General features: G+C 44.5%; 1 protein-coding gene across 3 annotated transcripts in view; it reads right to left on the bottom strand.

Moving 5' to 3' along the window:
- Positions 1-19668, bottom strand: part of Sik3 (SIK family kinase 3) — a 214056-nt gene extending 194388 nt beyond the window's left edge. For 2 of the 3 annotated variants that reach the window (XM_041638695.1, XM_041638697.1), the window contains exon 1: positions 19336-19666. In XM_041638695.1, the coding sequence (XP_041494629.1) occupies positions 19336-19608 (273 nt within the window). In that variant the 5' untranslated portion in view covers positions 19609-19666. Of the gene's footprint in view, positions 1-19335 lie in introns of all 3 variants that reach the window. The other variant, XM_041638696.1, reaches the window with a different exon arrangement.
- Positions 19669-20993: the final 1325 nt, after the last annotated feature.

Raw genomic sequence — 20993 nt, 5'->3', positions numbered from 1 at the left:
GACTGTTGAGGAGGTGATCGGCCACTTTCCTACTGGACTTAGGCCACTGCACAAAAATTCACTCCTAGTACGGTAGACCTGAGCAAAAGCCCGTGCCTGGGAAGTTCATAGGCACTGGGAGGGAGACCGACAGCTACTCCTCAGCTACATGGGTACAGTGTCACACTGCCTTCTAAACATTTAAGTTTATGCCCACAGGTTAGGGCAATTCTCAGTCTTGGGTCATAGAATCTTCCCTTTGAAGTGAGTGACTGTTATGGCAGAGGCTCATAAGTGGTCAAAGTACGGAGAAGAAGTGACCGCACAGTGCTCAGTCATAAATGGGGCATCTATACCATCCCCTCCAAGGCTCAAGAATCACGGCAGAAGAGGAAGAAGAATATAAGAACCAAGAATAAGGAGTGGTGTGAAACACTCTCCTTTGGACAATGGCATGGCTTTTGACATGACCTCACAGTAGCAGTGGCTACCTGTACAAGAGCTGCACAAGGTTGAGCCCATCAAGATTCCATCATGGGTTGGGGAGGCTTACCCCTCCCCCAAGAGCTATTGGCAGGTAATGGTTGCCAGAGGTCACATTCCTCCACGATGTAGCCACTGGTAAATTGTGCTTGCTCCAGTAAATAACCCCCAAGCTCCTATGTGCAACCCCAGTTGAATGCAATGGGCCAGAGAAACACTAGCAAAAAACACATGAGAACAGGAGAGAAACTTGTGATAAAGAAGAAAGGGTTTAGTCAGGGGACAAGAGAGGACAGCAACAGAGGAATAAAGCAGCATGCATGCACACACACACACATATGCACAGATGTGGGAAACTGAAAAATAAAAATTTAAGAACAGGATGTTAGTACTCAGGCATCCGTACTGGCCTGCCCTTGAGGTCCTGACAGGATATATCCACAGCTTCGGCCACTAAGAGCACCTCTGTGCATGTTTGCCTTTCTTCTCTCTCTCTCTCTCTCTCTCTCTCTCTCTCTCTCTCTCTCTCTCTCTGCCTCTCTTTTCTCTCCTGCTGCTCCTGTCCCCAGAGGTTGGTCTTCCCTCTCCCCTCCATCCTTTTTCCATTCCCTTTCCCTAATTTAAAAAAAAAAATCCCCATTGTCTCATTGTGTGGGTGCACCCCTTGCGGTCCTGAGTTCCTTGCTCGTGCTCTCTCTCCTTCTGCTCCTGATTTGGACCTTGAGATTTCTGTCCAGTGCTCCAATGTGGGTCTCTGTCTCTGTCTCCTTTCATCGCCTGAAGAAGGTTAATATTCAGGAGGATGCCTATATGTTTTTCTTTGGGTTCTCCTTATTTAGCTTCTCTAGGGTCACTTATTATAGGCTCAATGTCCTATGTTTATGGCTAGAAACCAAATATGAGTGAGTACATCCCATGCTCCTCTTTTTGGGTCTGGCTTACCTCACTCAGGATAGTGTTTTCTATTTCCATCTATTTGCATGCAAAATTCAAGAAGCCCTTGTTTTTTACTGCTGAGTAGTACTCTAATATGTATATATTCCATACTTTCTTCACCCATTCTTCCATTGAAGGGCATCTAGGTTGTTTCCAGGTTCTGGCTATTACACACAATGCTGCTATGAACATAGTAGAGCATATACTTTTGTTGTATGATAAGGCCTCTCTTGGGTATATTCCCAAGAGTGGTATTGCTGGGTCCAGGGGTAAGTTGACCCCGAATTTCCTGAGAAACCGCCACACTGCTTTCCAAAGTGGTTGCACAAGTTTGCATTCCCACCAGCAATGGATGAGTGTACCCCTTTCTCCACAACCTCTCCAGCAGAGGCTATCATTGGTGTTTTTTATTTTAGCCATTCTGACAGGATGTTCTATTGGGAACTAACCAAGGCCAGCTGGCCTGGGTCTGAAAAAGTCTGGGATAAAACCGGACTCACTGAACATAGCAGACAATGAGGACTACTGAGAACTCAAGAACAATGGCAATGGGTTTCTGATCCTACTGCACGTACTGGCTTTGTAGGAGCCTAGGCAGTTTGGATGCTCACCTTACTAGACCTGGATGGAAGTGGGGGTTCCTTGGACTTCCCACAGGGCAGGGAACCCTGATTGCTCTTCGGGCCGAGGAGGGATGGGGACTTGATTGGGGGAGGGGGAGGGAAATGGGAGGCAGTGGCGGGGAAGAGACAGAAATCTTTAATAAATAAATAAATTTAATAAAAAAAAAAAACAGGGGGCTGGAGAGATGGCTCAGAGGTTAAGAGCACTGGCTGCTCTTCCAGAGGTCCTGAGTTCAATTCCCAGAAACCACATGGTAGCTCACAACCATCTGTAATGAGATCTGGTGCCCTCTTCCTGACTGTAGGCATCCAAACAGACAGAATACTGTATACAAAATAAATAAATAAATCGATCTAAAAAAAACAACCTCTCCACATGAGCTCTGTCACATGGCGTCTTTCTCTCGGGCGCCACTTTTCCTAAATTACAGCACAAGCGGCTAGTGAAATGGCACAACAGTAGGAACACATGGCTGTTCTTCAAGAGGACCTGAGTTCCATTCCCAGCACCTACATACCAGCTCACAACTGTATGTATCTCCGGGTCTAGGCTATGACACTCTCTTCTGGCTTACACTGGCACTAGGCACACACATGGGCAGAAACATACATCCACATAAAATATCCATACCCATAAAACAAAATACACAAGTTTAAAATTTTTAAGTGCAAGCACACACACAAACATAATTTTTAAGAAAACTTCTTCAGCAAGTAACATCCCCAAAATCATTTCTATTGTATAGGTTGACTCAGAATAGATTAATGTTTAATGAGAACGTTAAGTAGCATCTCCTAAGCAACAGCAACAAAAAGTATTACTAAGGAAAATTACGGTACTTCTCACCCGGTGGTATACTATATTTAAGAATGTTTAAAACAGGTAGGGCGGTGGTGGCGCACGCCTTTAATCCCAGCACTCGGGAGGCAGAGGCAGGCGGATCTCTGTGAGTTCGAGACCAGCCTGGTCTACAAGAGCTAGTTCCAGGACAGGCTCCAAAACCACAGAGAAACCCTGTCTCGAAAAACCAAAAAAAAAAAAAAAAAAAAAAAAAACAAAAGAATGTTTAAAACAGCCCACCAAGTGTCCTTTTAAACTTAACATTATCAAAAGAAGGAAAGAGTACAGACTCACAGACTCAGTGAGGGTGAGGACTTGTAACAACATGCTCCGTCTTTTTACCTGGACAGAACTGGGGATTGAATCTGGGGGTAACATGTGCCAGGAGAGCTCTACTCCAAGCGACAGCCCTGACTAAGGATGCTTTTGAATCAAGAAGAAAAAGATGGAGTGTAGTGACTGAGACTGTCTCAAAAAAAAAAAAAAAAAAAGAAAGAAAGAAAGAAAAGAAAAGAAAGAATTCCAGGACAGCTAGGATTACTCACAGAAACTCGTCTTGAAAAACAGAGACCGGGCGGTGGTGGCACACAACTTTAATCCCAGCACTCAGGAGGCAGAGGCAGGCGGATCTCTGTGAGTTTGAGGCCAGCCTGGTCTCCAAGAGCTAGTTCCAGGACAGGCTCCAAAGCCACAGAGAAACACTGTCTTAAAAAACCAAAAAGAAAAATTTGATACAGAATATGTATCTAGAACATACAAAGAATTCATAAGCCAAATACAGCATGCATAGTACATGCCTGTAACCCCAGCAATGGAGAGACTAAGGCAGGAGCATCATGGGTTTGCAACCAGCCTTGGGCTACATGCCAAGACTCTTTTCAAAGCAACAACAAAAAATAAAGATTTTTTTTTAAAAAGAAGAACTTGTGTAACTCGACAAGGATGACAACCCAATTTATAAATGGGAAAGGGATGTAAACTGACATTTCTCCAAAGCAGACACACAAAACCTTCCTTCGAACGTGAACAGATGCTCCATGCCATTAGTCATGAAGCACACACATCCACAGCAATGAGACGCCACCTCATACCCAGCAGAAGACTGGAACCAAGGCGAGAGACTACATTTACACGGGGAGAACCAGGACTCTCAGCAACTGCTGGTGGGAATGTAAAGGGGTCAGCAACTCTGAAGCACTTGGCAGTTCTTCGCAAAGTCACCGTACAATCAAGCAATTTATTATGAGGCATGCAACTCCACCAAAAAAAAAAAAAAAACTGTACATGAACTTTCACAATAGCATTATTTATATCAGGTTAAAAAGTAAAAACATCACCAGGCAGTGGTAGCACACGCCTTTAATCCTAGCACTCGGGAGGCAGAGGCAGGTAGATCTCTGTGAGTTTGAGGCCAGCGTGGCCTACAAAGCAAGTTCCAGGACAGTCAGGGTTGTTACACAGAGAAACCCTGTCTCGAAAAAAAAAGTAAAAACATCACAACATGCAATCCATAGAAAGATAAACAAAATGTGGCATAACTATACAGAGGACTATTAAACACAACTGAAATGTGGTTTTTAAAATCTAGAGCTGGCAAGATGACTCACTTGGTAAAGGTGATTGCAGCTAATCTTAAGGACCTGAGTTTGATCCTTGAGACCCTCATGGTGAAAAAAGAACCAACTCCTGAAAGGTGTCCTGTGACCTTCACACATATCAAAGCCCTTGGCACCACCATACACCAAAAAAAAAAAAACTTTTTAGAAAAAAAGACTGCAGTGGTCTCCAAAAATGAATTTGTGACCTCAAACGTTAACAACCATTGACACATGGTCGAGACTGTGACTCAGTGTAGCCATCCACTTTCCACTGATGGCGCAAATAGAGCCGGGCCCTGGCTGTAGCTGCTGACTCAGAAGGAAGACAATGAACTCAGGGGGCAGTGGGCTCGGATCTCTGGTTCCTTGTCTACATGTCAGAGGCTCATGAGCAACAGCTTCCAACATTGTAACGTTCTTTAAAGAGATCCAAAAATACCATCTCAACATTTAATTGCCTCCCAGAATTACTACATTCACAGAAGCTATTTAGGTACAATATGTAAAAGCCCTAATTCTGCAGCTGACGGGGACACAAAGATCACGGCCACATACAACTACCCATCAGGCTAAGATAACTGCAGCTGTTGAGTCAGAAGTAGAAAGGAAGCCAAGAACACAACCACTAAAAACATTATTTCACAGGTTTTTTAAAAAAGGAGCTACTGAAAGCCTCATGTATTGTCAGAATATTGCTTATGTAACACTGGAACATTCTGACAGAAGGAAAGGACGACAGGAGGGAGGCAGGAAGCAGAGACAGAAGTAAGAAATCCTGCAGGTGCCCAAGCCATCCAAAGAAACACAAGCTCTGCTCCTGCCTTCCACAATAAAAACAATTCTGTTTCCCATGGCATCCAAGGAAGACTGCCTGCCAGAGACAGAAAACAAGTCACTACATGAAAATGTCAACTTGTTCCATGGAACACTGCACTGACAGTGAACGGATGTAAACCTTTTCATCTAGAGTCTTCGGGCTGTTTCCTTTCCAGTTTTTTAACACCATGGCCCACTATCAAATTCCGTTCAATTCACACACATCCTAACATAAGTGGACAAAAATACCACCCCAAAGTATAAAGGAGAGTGAGAATCTATAAAACACTTTGTCCTCAAACTCCTAGCAGCTTTAGCTTATTTATAATTTTAAACTGATTCAAATAAAAGCATATGGGTATATGAAAATGCTAAATGAAACCCATTATTGTGCATGCTGGGTTGACTTCTTAAGTCCAATAATTATTTCATGGAAGACACAATCATTTTATATTTATTACAATCTGGGTAATAAAGGTGTTCACTAAAGAAAAAACTATCTCAGATGACTGCATGACAAACTAAATGATGCTTCCCTTTCTCTGTACAACAACTGAGGCCACAATATGCACTATCCCCAACATCAGCTACAACCTTGTATACCTAGGCACTTCTACTGACATCGATGCCTACAGGCTTGACCGTTATTCTTTCTCCTGTGCTGGGGTGGAACCCATGGCCTCACACATGACAGACACACATGCGATCACTGAGTCACACATCCACCCGCGGGTTTTATTGTTGTCACACCTAATTCACACTAATTGCTCTTGGCATTATAATAATGTGATTTAATTAAATATCACGTAAACTGTTGAAAATTACAAAGAAAAAATAGACAAGCTTCTGTGAAAACTAAGCATTCAACTTGAAAAAATTTAATAAAGTCAAATTAGATATGGATGAGACATAGGCAAGAGAAAGACCATAAAAATCAAGAACTTAACTCATACCCCCTTAATAACCCCTAAGTTTTGCTTCAAAAAAAAAAAAAGCAAAGCAAAATTGGAAATAATAAATTATAGGTGTGCTTAATGGAAAGATGAAGGAATACCAACTAGAGCAAACAAACAACAAAAAAAAAAATCATTGACCCTACAGTCAAATATTAGTCAATGTGTTTTGTTTTTTGGTTTTGTTTTATTTGGGTTTTTTTGTTTTTGTTTTTGTTTTGTTTTGTTTTTTGTTTTTTCAAAGATAGTCAATGTGTTTTTTAAACCTGCTTCAAAGAAAAAAGGAGGCAAGGAAAGCTACAGAGGTTTAAACAAAAAAAGCACTTGGTCTGGAGAGATGCTCAGTGGTTAGGAGTGCTTACTGCTCTACCAAAGGTCCAGGGCTCAGATCCCAGCACCTACAGTGGGTGCCTCTGTGACCAAGAACTCTGACGTTCTCTCCTCACGTCTGTGGGCACCTGAACATACATACAAATAGAATAAATATTTTTAAGCACTTGTTTTTAACTCAAGTGACACCAGTGACTGAGCTTGTAGCTCAGTGGTAGAGCACTTGCTTGCACTTGAAAGGCTCTGGATTTGATCCCCATACTGCATGTATTGGGGGGGGGGGGGGATCACATCAATGACAACATATGGATTCTATCCACACCTAATTCCAAACAAGTGAGTAATAAAAAATAATAATAATATATAAGTCAAAGCTGGATACAGTGGCTCACACCTATAGGCTAAGGCAGGAGAGTTTAGGTTTGAGGTCAGCCTAGGCTACATAATGATAACTTATCTCAAAAGTAAATAAATAAGTAACAAAGAACAAAAAGGTTCAGGTGATCAACAAACAGCCGGCCTCTGAGAACCTCTCTTTCTCCTTCAATAGTTTCTTCTGTCCCTTTGTGAGTGGAAGGGACAGAAGAATGAGTCAAAGGCAGCCAGGGAAAGGGGAAAGGTTAGCTATACAAAAAAAAAAAAAATCTAAAATACTCCGAACATTCAGATCCCATAGCATTGCCACAGATTATTTATGAAATGAAAACTTTTCTTTTCTTGATTTTTTTGTTTGTTTTTCGAGGGAGCCTGGCCTGGAACTAGCTCTTGTAGACCAGGCTGGCCTCGAATTCACAGAGACCCGCCTGCCTCTGCCCCCTGAGTGTTGGGATTACAGGCGTGCGCCACCACCGTACAGCTTAATGAAAACTTTTCAATTGTGAAAAAGACTCAAAAAAACAAAACGCCACAAAAACAGTATTCCCATCACCAGAACGATATTAAAACTGATGTTACGACAGTACTGATGGTGCAGAGCGGCAGAGCGGCATGAGAACAGCGGCATACACAGGCCCCTCTGGTTCTCACTACCCAGGCTGGCAAGAGTACTTCACAGTATCAATACCTCTCGCCTCGCCTCTGGGTGGCAGGGTTACCGATGACATTTTCCTGTCTGCTTCTTCATAATTTCCTGAATCTTCCCAAAGTTGTTCCATGAACACAATGTTATTTTTATGACCAGGAAAAAAAGAGAAAGGTGGTAGAGGAGAGGCAGTAAAAATAGACAGTGTGGTTGAGGTAAGGAATTTATTGCGCCTCATTTGGCTTCTCTTCCTTCCTCCATTAGGTTCAAATGCTCCTTTAACTTAACCCCTTGTCTACCCTGAGAAGAATAAAATCTAACTTCTTGTACCAATAACTGTTACTTTTTTCCATACAGATGTCACAAGGGTTACCTGTTGAGTTAATCCATTAAAGGTTAAGCCCAATTAAAGTAACTCATGAGGATCACTGGCTAGTGATGGAAAATTGAGGGTTTTTTTTTTTTAAATTGGATCATGTCGTTATAAAGCAAAGAACAAGAAGTCTAAAGTTCTTTCAGGAAGAGCCCACAGCCTGACAGTGTGGTGTCTTCAAAGCAGAAGGGGAAAGCTGGAGCCCCGGCTGACCATACTGACCATATTTGGGGTGTCAACTAAGGGAAGTTAGCCCGATGAGGCTTGGTTTGAAAGAGCTTTCCATTTAACAGAGGGGCTGTGGGGCTGGAGATGCTGCTCAGCGGGAGCCTTAGCCAGGCATTCACAAAGCCCGGGTCTGATCACAGGAGACAAGGAATTCTGGGTGGAGAACTGACATATGCCTACAGTGGCAGCTTTCAGGAGGCTGGATGCAGGGGAATCACATGAGTTCAACACTCTGGGCGACCCAAGGGTCAGATACATGGCTGAACAATCAAGGGTACCTGAACTAAGTCTGCCAACCCACAACCCATCCCCAGGACCACAGGGTAGGAGATTTTGACATGAACATGCACATACATACACATACCATAAATGTAATTTATAACTATAAAAAATTAAAATAGCTGGGAAGTGATGGTGCACGCCTGTAATTCCAGCACTCAGGAGGTAGAGGCAGGTGGTTCTCTGAGTTTGAAGCCAGCCTGGTCTATAGAGCAAGTTCCAGGACAGCCACGGCTACACTGAGAAACCCTGTCTCAAAAAACAAAACAAAAGAAAAACAAAAAAAAAGAAAAGAAAGAAAGAAATAAGCCTAAGCTATTGTCTGAGCTTTTATAATTAATAATAAGCCTTCATGTTGTTATTGGGGAGCCAACAGTTCCAACAAAAGAGTCCCGCTATAAGCACTAGCTATATAATCATATTAAATGATTAAACTGTACCCCCCATCAAACAATAGAAGTTAGACATTTGTCTTTTTTTAATCTTAAAAACAATGATTTTTGCCTTTAATCCCAGCACTCGGGAGGCAGAGGCAATTGGATCTCTGTGAGTTCGAGGCCAGCCTGGTCTACAGGTGAGTTACAGGACAGCCAAAGACATACAGAGAAACTCTGTCTCAAAAAAACGAAAAATAAAAAAAACAATGATTTTCAGAAATATCAAGTATGTTGAACACTGCAAGAAATAAACAGAAGCTAGCACTTAAACTGATCCAAGAAACCCTTATAAATCTTTATGAAACACGATTAAGAAATTGCAGAGAAACCAGCAAGATGGTGCATCAGGTGCAGGTACCTGATGACCCAAGTTCCTGTCCCATATGGTAGGGAAGATCCAACTCCCAAGTTGTCCTCTCGCTTACACACACAAATAGTAAACAAAATATAATCTCTTTTTTTTCTCTGCATAGCCCTGGCTGTCCTGGAACTCACTTTGTAGACCAGGCTGGCCTCAAATTTACAGATATCCACCTGCCTCTGTCTCATGAGTACTGGGATTAAAGGCGTGTGCAATCACCACCTAGCAAACCATTTTTTTCTTTAAAGAAACTATAGGGATGTGAGCAGAAGATTTCACCTCACTGGATATGCTTATATCATCCAGTTCGACAAGTGCAGGCATGCACACATGTGTGTATGGGAAGGTATGCATGTGTATACAGGTGTGTACACTCATACATGCATGTGGGGAGACCAGAAATCAACACTTAGGTATCTTCTATCACTCTCCAACTTCATTCTTAATTTTTGTAATGTTTTATTTTTATTATTTGTATTTATACATGTGTATCTGTGTGAATATACAAAGGTGTGATGGTGCCTGTGAAAGTCAGAAGGTTACGGATCCCCTGGAGCAGGAGTTATAGATAGATGTGAGCCACCTGTTGTGGGTGCTAGGGACCAAACTCAGGTCCTCTGGAAGAGGAGGAAGCATTCTTAACCACTGAGCCATTTCTCCAGTCCCATCCTTATGTTTTGAGACAGGGTTTCTTGATGGATGGGTGAGTGGGTAGATGAAGAGAAAGAATTAATTAATGAGCCAATGTATAAATGACCAATGGTCCGCGAGATTTTAAAAAATGTGCATGGTGTCTACCTGTAATTCCAGCGCTAGGGTACCTGAGGACTGTCAAAAATTGAAGGCTAGCCAAGGTTACATTGCAAAAACCTGTCTCAAAACAAACAAACAAAAAAGGGGCAGGAGATATAGGCCAGTGTGTAGAATGCTTGTCTAGCATGTGTGAAGTCTTGGGTTCAGTCCCCAACACCCATAAATACATGGGTGGTCACACCTATAATCCCAGTACTCAGGAGAAGGAAGCTAAAGAAGATCACTACAAGTCCAGGGCAGCCTGACATACATAGTGAATGTGTTACCTAGACTGCTGCTGTTACCTAATAGGTGAGGACCGTGCTGGAGACCATGTATAGATAGCCCTCAGAGCAGAGATTAGAGTCAAATTAAAAGGAACTCCAGATAAATGGTTCTGTTAGTCCTCACCTGTATCAGGAGGGTATGGATCTGACTAGCCAGTTCTCTTAATGGCATGGGGCTATATAGTGAGAACCTGTCTCTCAAGAAAAAAAGGAGAGGAGAGAGGAAGAGGTAAGGAGAAGCATGGGAACCTAAACATTCACATGTGTGGGGAGCTGTAAGAAAGGACTCAAGGCTGGCAAGCAGGTGTTAGAGCTGAAACTGGGCAGAACTTCTTAATCAAAACCTAAATTTAACTTGAACTAACTAGCCAAAATTCCCCAGTAAGCCCTGCCCACACAGACAATCTAAAGAGGCAAAGGGCAAAGGGGTCTCTCCTCTTTCCTATTAATTCTCTGGGAAATGTGGTAAAGTACTCATAATCTAATCCCTACTTCTTTTTTTTTTCTTTTAGAAATGGTCTCATGTAGTCTGGATTAGCCTGTACTCCACTAGGGGAGGCTGACCTCAAACTGCTAATCTCCCCACCTCCAACTCCAAAGCACTAGGATTACAGGTGTGTATTACCGCGTCCAGTTGATTCCTACCTCTTTGAAAGCTGCATTTTGAGAGGTAGAGTCCTTGTCTACCATGGGTCACATGCTTGCTGAACTGAATACGTTACTAAAATAACTTCATGACGGCTCATCCAACAGTTCTGTGGTAGCTGATAGAATTCTACTCTGAACAGATCTAAACACAGGCCTTTCCAGCTCGTTCATCATAGATGCTGGGGCTTCACAGTGACACTGCCTTGGCTATTTAGTTAGCAATGATTTATTTTGCAACGACAAAAGCCCAGGAGACTATATATAATTTTCAGCCTCTGGATGCTATCATAAGTCATCCACAGGACACTCCAATTCTACCAGTACACCAGGAAGGGAGTTACTCTGTATTATAAGAGGCCAGGGAACCACCTGATGGGTGAGGGACAGTCTCACAGAGAACAGGTACCACTCAGGCCAGAAATAAGAACCAAATTAAAAATGTAGATAAATAGTTCTCTTGCTCTTACCCATATCACAAGGGTAAGTATGTATCTAGTTGTAAGGTGGTGCATGGTGACTGGGAGTGGTCTGGCCGGTGAGGAACGATCATCCAAGAAAGTCCCCTTCACAGGAGGATCAAGCCAACCTGAGCAGAGCTAGCTGTGTTCCCTAGAAGTGCACTCCATACAGTGACACAAGGAAACTAAGTTATACACACGATTGTGGTCATTCTCCTACATCTATGTCCTTCTCTTTTTGATTTCCTTTGCATCTGTCATGAATAGTGGGCACTGAGCTGGGCAGTGGTGGCTTACACCTTTAATCCCAGCACTCGGGAGGCAGAGGCAGACAGATCTCTGAGTTTAAGGCCAGCCTGGTCTACAGAGTGAGTTCCAGGACAGACAGGACCGTTACACTGAGAAACCCTGTCTTGGACAATCAAACAAAAAAGAAGGGGCACTGAGGACTGAGTGAGATTTAAAGGCAAATCGGCAGAGGACTGCAGGCAGGAAGCTAGGATGCCAAAGTAGCAGGATGATGAGACAGGTGTGGACCGTGTTGGCATGGTTAACCTTCCGACTTGGAAATGTTTCACGATATCTCACTTTGAAGGATTGCTTTCATAAAGTAAACATCTTCAACTTTGGTTGATATGTATGTGTTATTCTGCTAATCAAAAAGCGAATGTTCATAGCGTGAAGGCACTATTTTCTATGAGTTGAGAAGTCTGGGATATCTAGATTCTAATTCCAGCAATTTTCGAACTGGCTATAGCACTCTAGGAAAATGGGAAAGAGGAAAAGTTACAGAAGACACCACAAATTTAATGCACAGTGCTCTAAATGATCTTAACGAGCCATTAAAAGCTGAGACTCGCTGGGCGGGGGTGGCGCACGCCTTTAATCCCAGCACTCGGGAGGCAGAGGTAGGCGGATCTCTGTGAGTCCGAGGCCAGCCTGGTCTACAAGAGCTAGTTCCAGGACAGGAACCAAAAGCTACGGAAAAACCCTGTCTCGAAAAAATCAAAAAAAAAAAAAAACCTGAGACTCAGGGCCAGAGAGTCTAAGAACCCGAATTCAATTCCCAGAGTCCAAAGAGTACAAAGAGAGGAAGAACCAACTCCTGCAAGTGGTCCTCTGCCCTCTACACATGTACGATAATATGCATGACCCACCCCCAGCACATACTGAGTAAACATTTCTTTAACTGAGACTCTAAATTCTGTTGTGTCTTTCTGGACAGTAGAAATGAATTTGAATGGAACATCTAGAAGTCCTTTCTGTGCCCAATAAATTCAACAAGGATTTGTTGGCTGATCATGTTTAGTATGCAAAATGTATGACATTCTCTAATAGAGGGGGAAAAAAATCTATGCTGTTAAATTTGACAACTTTCACTGCCTAAAAAATTAAACAGCATGACACGACTTTTTTTCCTCTTAGCCATAAAATAATCATCATGGGATTTTGAAATTACACCAACCAAAAGTTATCTGTGCTCTGCTATGCTGCAATCTGATGTCAACTCCTGGTCATAGCCAATTTCATAATGCTTAGGAGAAGACCTGTAGAATCTGGCCTATCTCCCTGTCTGAACTCATCCCTACTACTCTACCCACCAAAGTCCTAGACACGTGCCTCAGATCTAATCTTTGGGTGGTCCTTTCGGTCTCCAGGGTCTTTGCCTTGACATTCCTCTTGTCCAGTTAGAATGCTCTGTTTTCTCAGTCTTTCAAAGTTGGATTTTCCCCATCGTCAGCTAAAGTACCATCTTGCTTTCTATGGCCTACCTGAAGGTGCATCCTTCCCCTAGTCTCTAGCCCATTCATTTTCTCCTTGGTACTGATGTTTTTGTCTGTTTATTGTTTTGCAGGGCTCTTACCTATCTCCAACTATTTGAAAGTAAACTCTATCTAAGTGTGCTTGAGCATGCCTTTAATCCCAGCACTGGGGGCAAACTGATCTCTACAAGTTCAAGGCAAGCCAGTCTACATAGCAAGATTTTGTTTCAAAATAAAGAAATAAAAGTAAGTTTCAAGATAAAGGTTGAGTTTTTGTTTGTGTGGTGTGTGTGTGTGTGCGTGTGTGTGTGCGCGCGTGTCCCCCTTTTTAAGTAGTGTAGTCCAAAGCTAGAGTCCATCAAACAACCTGCATGAATGAGTGAATGGGTATGGGGAAGATTTCACTCTTAGCAGAAATGTCTTAGGTACCTTTTACAATTTCAGAGCCTCTATGAATAAAGAACATTTCTTTCTATTTTCAAAGCATTGACTTTGTTCTCTTTTATGCCATGCACCAAAACACACTAGCCAGACTGATGCTTAGGAAACGAACCAGCACTTCTGGCCCAGAGACAACTGGTCTGGGCGCCTCTGGCTTGAGCCAGATCTATGACTTTCTAGGGAGTTGGCACCAAAGTCAGAATGTTAAAATAAACATCTTTGATGCTGAAAGTGGAATCCTGGTGCTCTGGCTCTGCAAAGACTAGTCCTAATTGGCCTTAGCAACTCACAAAGGCTCAAGCAAAAAAGGAACCCCATTACACAGAGACCAAAATGAACCTAGTCACCCTTCAGCAATCACCTCTAGACTGTCTAGGGATGCAACTACCATCTCACGTATGGCATGCAAAAGTTGGTTTCAGTATCTTTCTTCTTCTATTTACTAGTGGCCCTGCTCCCACTTCCTAAAGGGCACATGCACAAGCAAGCTTCATTAAACTCTTCTTTAAAGGCAAAATTCGGGCTTTGAGTCCTTGTGAGCAGAGTGTGCAGTAAAACACAGCTTGCACAAATGCGTATGCTCACAGGCTTCGGAATGAAGACTTAGGGAAAAATGTTTTCTCTGTGACACATTTAAATTTTAAAATCCTAAGCTGAGGATATATCCTCAATGGTAGAATACTTGCCTGGTATACATGAGGACCAACCTGAACTTGGTTCAAACTCATGATCCTCTAGAGGCCTCAGCCTCCCAAGTGCTGGGATTACAGGCGTGAGTCACTACAGCCAGCTACAAACGTGTAGGAACATTTTCCAAATTCTCCATAGAATTTAAGTGAATCTCTGAAGAAAAGGTGACGTGCAAAAAACAAACAAACAAAAACCAGAAACCTGTTCCATCATCAGTATGACAAAAATTAATTACAAAAAACAATGAAAATTTGAGCCAGGTGAGGGGCTTCATGTAATCCCAACACTCCAAAGAAGACAGGAGGATGGTGAATTGGAGGCCACACTGGGCTACATAGGACCATGCTTCAAAAAAATAAAAGTAATCATATAGTTGTAGAGATGGCTCAGTGGTTAAGAGTTAAGTGTTAACTTAAGAGTTAAGAGTTAAGAGTTAAGTGGTTAAGAGTTAAGAGTTAAGAGTTAAGTGGAAACTCTTCCAGGGAACCAGGGTTTGATTCCCAATACCCATAAGGCTGGTGGCTTACAATAGTTCCAGGAGATCTGATGTCTTCTTCTGGCCTCCAGGGGCATCAGTAGCAGGTGGTACAGAGGCCAGCAAAACACTGGCACACATTAATTAGTTAATTTGAAAATAATTTTAAAAGTAAAAAAAGAAATAATCATGTGTGGTAGCTAGCGCACACCTATAATCCAACAAAGGAGAAACTGAAGCAGGAGAGCTTTCAAATTCAAGACCTCTGTGGGCTGCACAGTGAGTTCCTGGCCAGCCTGAGCTACGGAAAGAATCTAGGGAAAACAAAAAGGTTGAGAACGTACTCAGTGATGCAATTACTTGTGTAACAGTATTCAATCCCCAGCACTCTAATAAGTAAATATTTTGAGGTGTTCCAAAGCAAAAAAAAAAAAAAAAAAAAGCCAATGTTTTAGCCAGGTGGTGGCAAGTAGCTTTAATTTCAACATTCAGGAGACTGAGGCAGGTGGATCTCTGTGAGCTCAAGGTCAGTCTGGTCTACAAGAGCTAGTTCCAGGACACAGAGAAACCCTACCTCAAACAACAATAAATAAATAAATAAAAATAAATAAAATCAAACAAAGCGTTATGAAAAACTATTCTGAATAAATTTCATAGCCCAATGTAGTAATGTGGTGGTTCATGCCTATAACCCCAACACCAGGGAGCCTGAGGCAAGAGGGTCAATCACCAAGAGTTTCAGACCAGTTTGGACTCTAGAGTGTTACACTGAGGAACTTTAAAGCAGCACTTGAAATAGTAGCAGGCATCTTGCACGAAAGCATAGCATGTGGCTTGTGTTTACCTATCCAGAACCAATGGCACTTTGGGTCAGGAGCTCTTCCCGGGACTAGTCGGCCTTGTCTTACTGACTGTAGCGCCCGATGAGAACGATGACAACATTTCTTACCTATTTCTTAAGTGCCGAACACTGCACGGACAGCATTACACACAGCAGTTAATCTTCCCAACACTCAAAACTGGTGTGGTGAGTGCTCCTGCCATCCCATTGCAGATGAAGAAATCCAAGCACAAAGAGGTTTAGCAGGTCAGTATTCGGGGCCCAGAACAGCCCTGCATTAAACAGCAGAGCATTCAAACCAGGCAGTTTTGGGTAAAACTGATGCTCTTACCAAGAACCAGTGACAGGCGACTGAAGGATACATGCTGAAATAACATTTTGGCCAAACGCTTCCCGAGTCATGTGTAGTTTTAAATACACACAGAATGTAGCTATCTATTCTTTGTTCCAGCCATCCAACTAGCTTGAAGGTACAATTAGGCACAGGAAACAGACTATAAGTAATAGGAGAGCGGAAAAATCTATTTCAAACAAACAAACAAATCCTCTTAATACTTTATAGTGTTCTACGAAAGAACAGAGAACCTTGGGCTATGCGGCTCAAAAAAGAAAAAAAAAAAGGAAATCAAAGCAGGTAGGACAAAGGAAGACAGGGTGAGCGGCTGACCAAAGCCTGTCGCTCCCATGAGCCCTTCTGCAGTGGCGCTCAAAACACTGCAGTGCTGCCAGCACCGAGTCTCAGCTCCTGGAAGCCATGCTACAAAGGTACCAACACGCACATAGGAAAAGAGCTCCTTTTCTCAACATTCTTCTCTTCGCCCCTGAGTCCTACTCTGGGAAGTTTGAGTTAACAGAGGGTTTGGACAGGGGCCAGCTTCGCTTATTGTTGGACAGAGTGCAGTAGCTTAGTCAATAAATGAAGTTTGCTTTAGCTTCTCAGTCCTTGGAAAGGGTCACGTAGAAAGAGGGGGGTCATAAATAGTTCTCTGATATACAGAAAATGCCTATTGCCTAACCTCTCCTATCAACACAGGCATCGTCGGAATTATCTGGGTCTGACTTTTATCCAGCATCAGAAGAAAAACCCAGACCATTCAGAAACACAAAGGAGGAAAGGAGATAAAAAGGGGGGAAAAAATCATACACCTTTAAAGGGGTGGGGGGGTAACCTATTGTAGAAAGAGATGTAGAAAGAGAAAAACAATCATCTGCCTCCATTTGACCTGACTGCATAAGATTTCCACTGCAGGACATACGGAGAAAAATCTATTGCCCTGAATAACAGACGCAGCGGCTCCCGCAACTTCTAGTACCTAGGCACCTTTCCTGCCATTATATAACCAAACCAAGGCCTTACTAGGCCATCACACTGCATGCCAGCAGCTGTTGGGCACATCTCAGCTGTCAGTGTCAAAGGACCCCTTCCAAAATGAATCCAGATAAGCAGGGAGCAGGCCAAAATATACCACGGTTCACACTGAGCATGTGACAGTTCCTTGTGAACTGAGCTTCACTCATGTCGTCAGAGTCATTTAAGTAGCGAAAAGATAGGGCACTTGGAACTGGAGCTAGGACACTGCACACTGCTACAGAAGCACAAACAAACGCTGGCGTGGTCTCTCCCACACATGCAACTCATTGTCCCGGCCATTTCAGCCTCATTCGGGTCTGAATATTTCCATACATAGGAATTGCATAACTGCACGCCACAAACGATCAAAGATAAAAACCAGCATAAACAGTGACACCCGTCTATAAACAAGTCAGTGCTGTAAAGGCTGCAGTCCTAAAGGATACCAAGGTCTCAGAGAAAAAACTCTATACATAAACACACACACACTAGAAAGCAGCCAGACCAACCATAATTAGGCACTGGCTTTGCTGACTACTGAAGACAGAAATGTCCCTTTTATATATAAAGCCAAGAATCAACTATTTGCAATTATGTTTATAAGACACTCAACCCAGCCTGTCATAGATTTTTTAAATCAATATTTTGGTATATCTAAGAGTTGGAAGATTCAAAATTCTTTAAATCATAGAAAACATAGCCAGACAACCAATTATGTTTGTGGAGCCCATTTCCCAGAGGTCAGGGCAAAATAATCACAGAAGCAGAGGGGAAAGGATAGGCGACAAGGACAGAGGCATATTGTTTGTAAACACAAAGCTTGGCTTGGTCAACAGTAAACAGGACTCCACACACTGTGGGGGGAAGGAGAAGCAGCCTCCAACTCCAGCTGCCTAGCTGAGGGATTGCAACAGGAGAGGCGCACTTGAGTATGTCACTTGGCTCTGAATACTTGAGGCCCTCTTGTAAAAACTGACAAAAAAGGCTTGCAGGGGTCCCACCAGAGGAAGTGAAACTGACCAATCACTCCTCCACAGCCACCTACCCAGCCACCCTAGGAAGAAGGGCCCCTAGTCGTCTTTGACAGAGAAGAGAGGAGAGGGAAGGAACTTCAGGTTGCACGTAAGCAGGAGACAAGGCCCAGATAGGGAGTGACTACCATAAAAGCCAAAACAAGGTAGGGAAGATAACCAGCGGCTAGGGCGAGGAGGTGAGGGGAACTGGTGTGGCTTGGGGAGGAAACAGCAGAAGCTGTAAAGGTTTTTCATTAGCCAGGCTGAAGAAAAACTCGAGCTACTGTTTTAAATATAATGAATGACTCCATTAAAAGTATCCATTCATGTGACGTATTGAGCAAAGGAAATTGGGAACTCAAATGGGCTTTGTGGGTTCCATCAAAACTAAAGGATTCCTCGATGCTCTCAATGAAGAAGGCTACGTAAAAGTGCTCCCTCTATTTCCTTAGAAAAATATTTTATGTATATACATACATGGCTTCCTAATTGACCTTGGCCAATTTCACTACTACAGCTCCTCAAATCCCTTGGGAACCAAAGGGCCCAAATGTGTATAATTCTTTAGTGTCAATCCCTACCGAAAAACCCACCCTGGGCTCTACAAAGCCCACAATTCCAGACCCTCTGACAACAAAAAATAATCAACAAACCATGTATCCTAAATTGTTTAACCCTTGGTTAGCTAATGCCACCAGAAACCCAGACCTTTGGAACCTCTGTTCATGGGTCCCTTCCATTTTTCCCCGTATTTCCCCGTTTTCTTTACTGTCTCCTCCAATAATCAAGTGTGCGACTCCTCAGGCTTCCAACTGACACCATCTATCAGTCTTAAATAATCAAACGTGGATTCCTATCTCTGCCATAGGTGCCAGGTCCTTCGTATCTTGCACCCACTGCACACCCTCAGTTCGTGTCCCAGCCGTCCAGCAGCCTTTGGGAAACTTGAGGTGGCCAGTACGTCTCCCCCATCCTGTGGTCCACATTTCATATGCCCCTGCCCTCATTTCTGATGGTTTCCTAATTGCTGGTTCCGGAGTCTTCCTGGCGTGCAGTCCGCCGGCCCCCTGAGAGTTCCAACGCCTCCTTTCCAGTCACCCCCTTGCACCCTGCGCACAGCCCCAAGGACCCCTTAGGTGCCCAGTTGCTCAGCTCTCCCCCTCGGCCGCTCCGCTGTGGGGTCCCTGCCTTCTCCCGCCGTCACCGCTGCTGACCCTGACCCGAGCCCCAGGGAATCACGTAGTCCCCTGGCCCGACCGCCCTGCAACGCCCCCCGGGGCAGCGCAGCCCGCAGCCGCGCGGTCCCCGGAGCCACTACCTTGGCCTTGGTGACGAGGTGCGTGGCCCGCTTGACCACAGCGAAGTTGCCCTTGCCGATGGTGCGGTCGATCTCGTAGTAGCCGATGCGAGCGGCCATCGACCCCCGGGAGGCCGGGGCTGCGGGACGCGGCTGGCCGGCGGCCGGGGGCACAGCGGCGGGGGCTGCCGGGGGCCCCGCGGCGGGCGGAGGCAGCAGGCGGCCGGCCGGCCCGGCTCCCCCTGCTCCGGCCACGGCTACCCCGCCAGCTCCGCTCGCCGCCGCCGCCGCCATCTTGTTGTGCAGTGAAACCTCCGGGGCCGCGGGGAGCCGGCCGGGGGGGAGGGGGCGCGGGGGGGGGGCCGAAAGAGGGGGGTTGCCGACAGACGTCACTCCGGGAGGCGGGGCTCCCGCGCCGCCGGGCGCCGGGCGCCTTGGCAACCGCGCGTCACGTGCGGACGCGCGTCACTGCCCGGAGCCATGGCAACCGTGACCTCACCGGGCGAACTCGACCTTCCCGCGTGGGTCTCTGTTCCTGAGGCGCCGGCTCCCGAGTGCCCCCCTCTGGAGAACAGGCAGTGAAAACGTAGAGGGTCTGCAGCAACTTCTAAGCTTCCGCCGCGCCTAGCAAGGTTGGGAACCAGAACCTCCGACGGCTCCTGCTTCGTTGATGGGATCCCTGCTCTGACCTGTGTCCCAGTTCAGTCACCACCAAACCTCCCTTAAAAGGATTTCCTCATCACCAAAAATACCAGCCTTGTCCCACTTTAGCCCTGGAGGCCACAGAGGCAGGAATAGCTACAGTATTTAAGCAACTGTAACCAAGTTGGTAGCAAGGCAGGGGAATTGTTCAGCAAAACTCTTACAAAACCCAGTTCACCTTGTACAACCTACTGGTCAGAACACAGAAGAATGGGGAAGTTAGAGTTTGCATATTCAAGGACGATAAACCTAGCCCAAACAAGCATTCCAGTCGTTGGGTGGGTGAGGGCCAGAAAAGGTGTGTCATTTTCTTTCCTGCACCTCCCTCCCCACCCACCCCCACCCCCACCCCCACCCCGTCTCGGAACAATTTGTCAGAATTTCTGCACTCCTTTTCTCTTGTCGGTCAGTACCGGTGGGGTGCTGATGCTCATTGCCTCAAGAGCCATGTCATGTTTAAAGATGAGCACTCCGTTAAGCAAAATAGGTAAATAATATAAATTCCATCCCTACTAATGACTCTCCAAGGACATTAAAGATGATCAAATTAATAACCCCAGCAATAAAACTCATATCCCTCTTTCTTCCCTCCAGTTATCTGACATTCCACATCCTGGGCTGTTCCCAAGCCTCCCCCTCCTCCTTCCTTATTAAGTAGATTGATTTAGCTGCCTCTGGTGGGGATAGGAAATTGGGATGTAAAGGCGAGAGATAGCCTTCGGCCTGTTAGGAAAGGAGAGAAGGCTGTGAACATTCCTCTGTTAAAGTGTGTTCCACGTATCCACTGCTGATCTACCCATACTCTCTCCATGGCACAGAAGTGTTATCAAGTCACTGCCTGTGCAATAGTTAAAACTGGTGTGTGAGAAGGGAAATACGTACTTACTCTCTCTGACCAGAGGACATTTCGTAACCCCGTCTGACATGAGTAATGGCTGGGACTAGGATGGGATGGAGGGGCCATCCCACAATTGACT

The sequence above is a fragment of the Microtus oregoni genome, unplaced genomic scaffold, assembly GCF_018167655.1.
Source record: "Microtus oregoni isolate MIOR12 unplaced genomic scaffold, Mior012 000055F_ref0000237, whole genome shotgun sequence".
In the NCBI taxonomy this organism is placed as follows: Eukaryota; Metazoa; Chordata; class Mammalia; order Rodentia; family Cricetidae; genus Microtus; species Microtus oregoni.
Note: the sequence above shows the minus strand (reverse complement) of the source record. Positions and strands in the feature narration are given on the sequence as shown.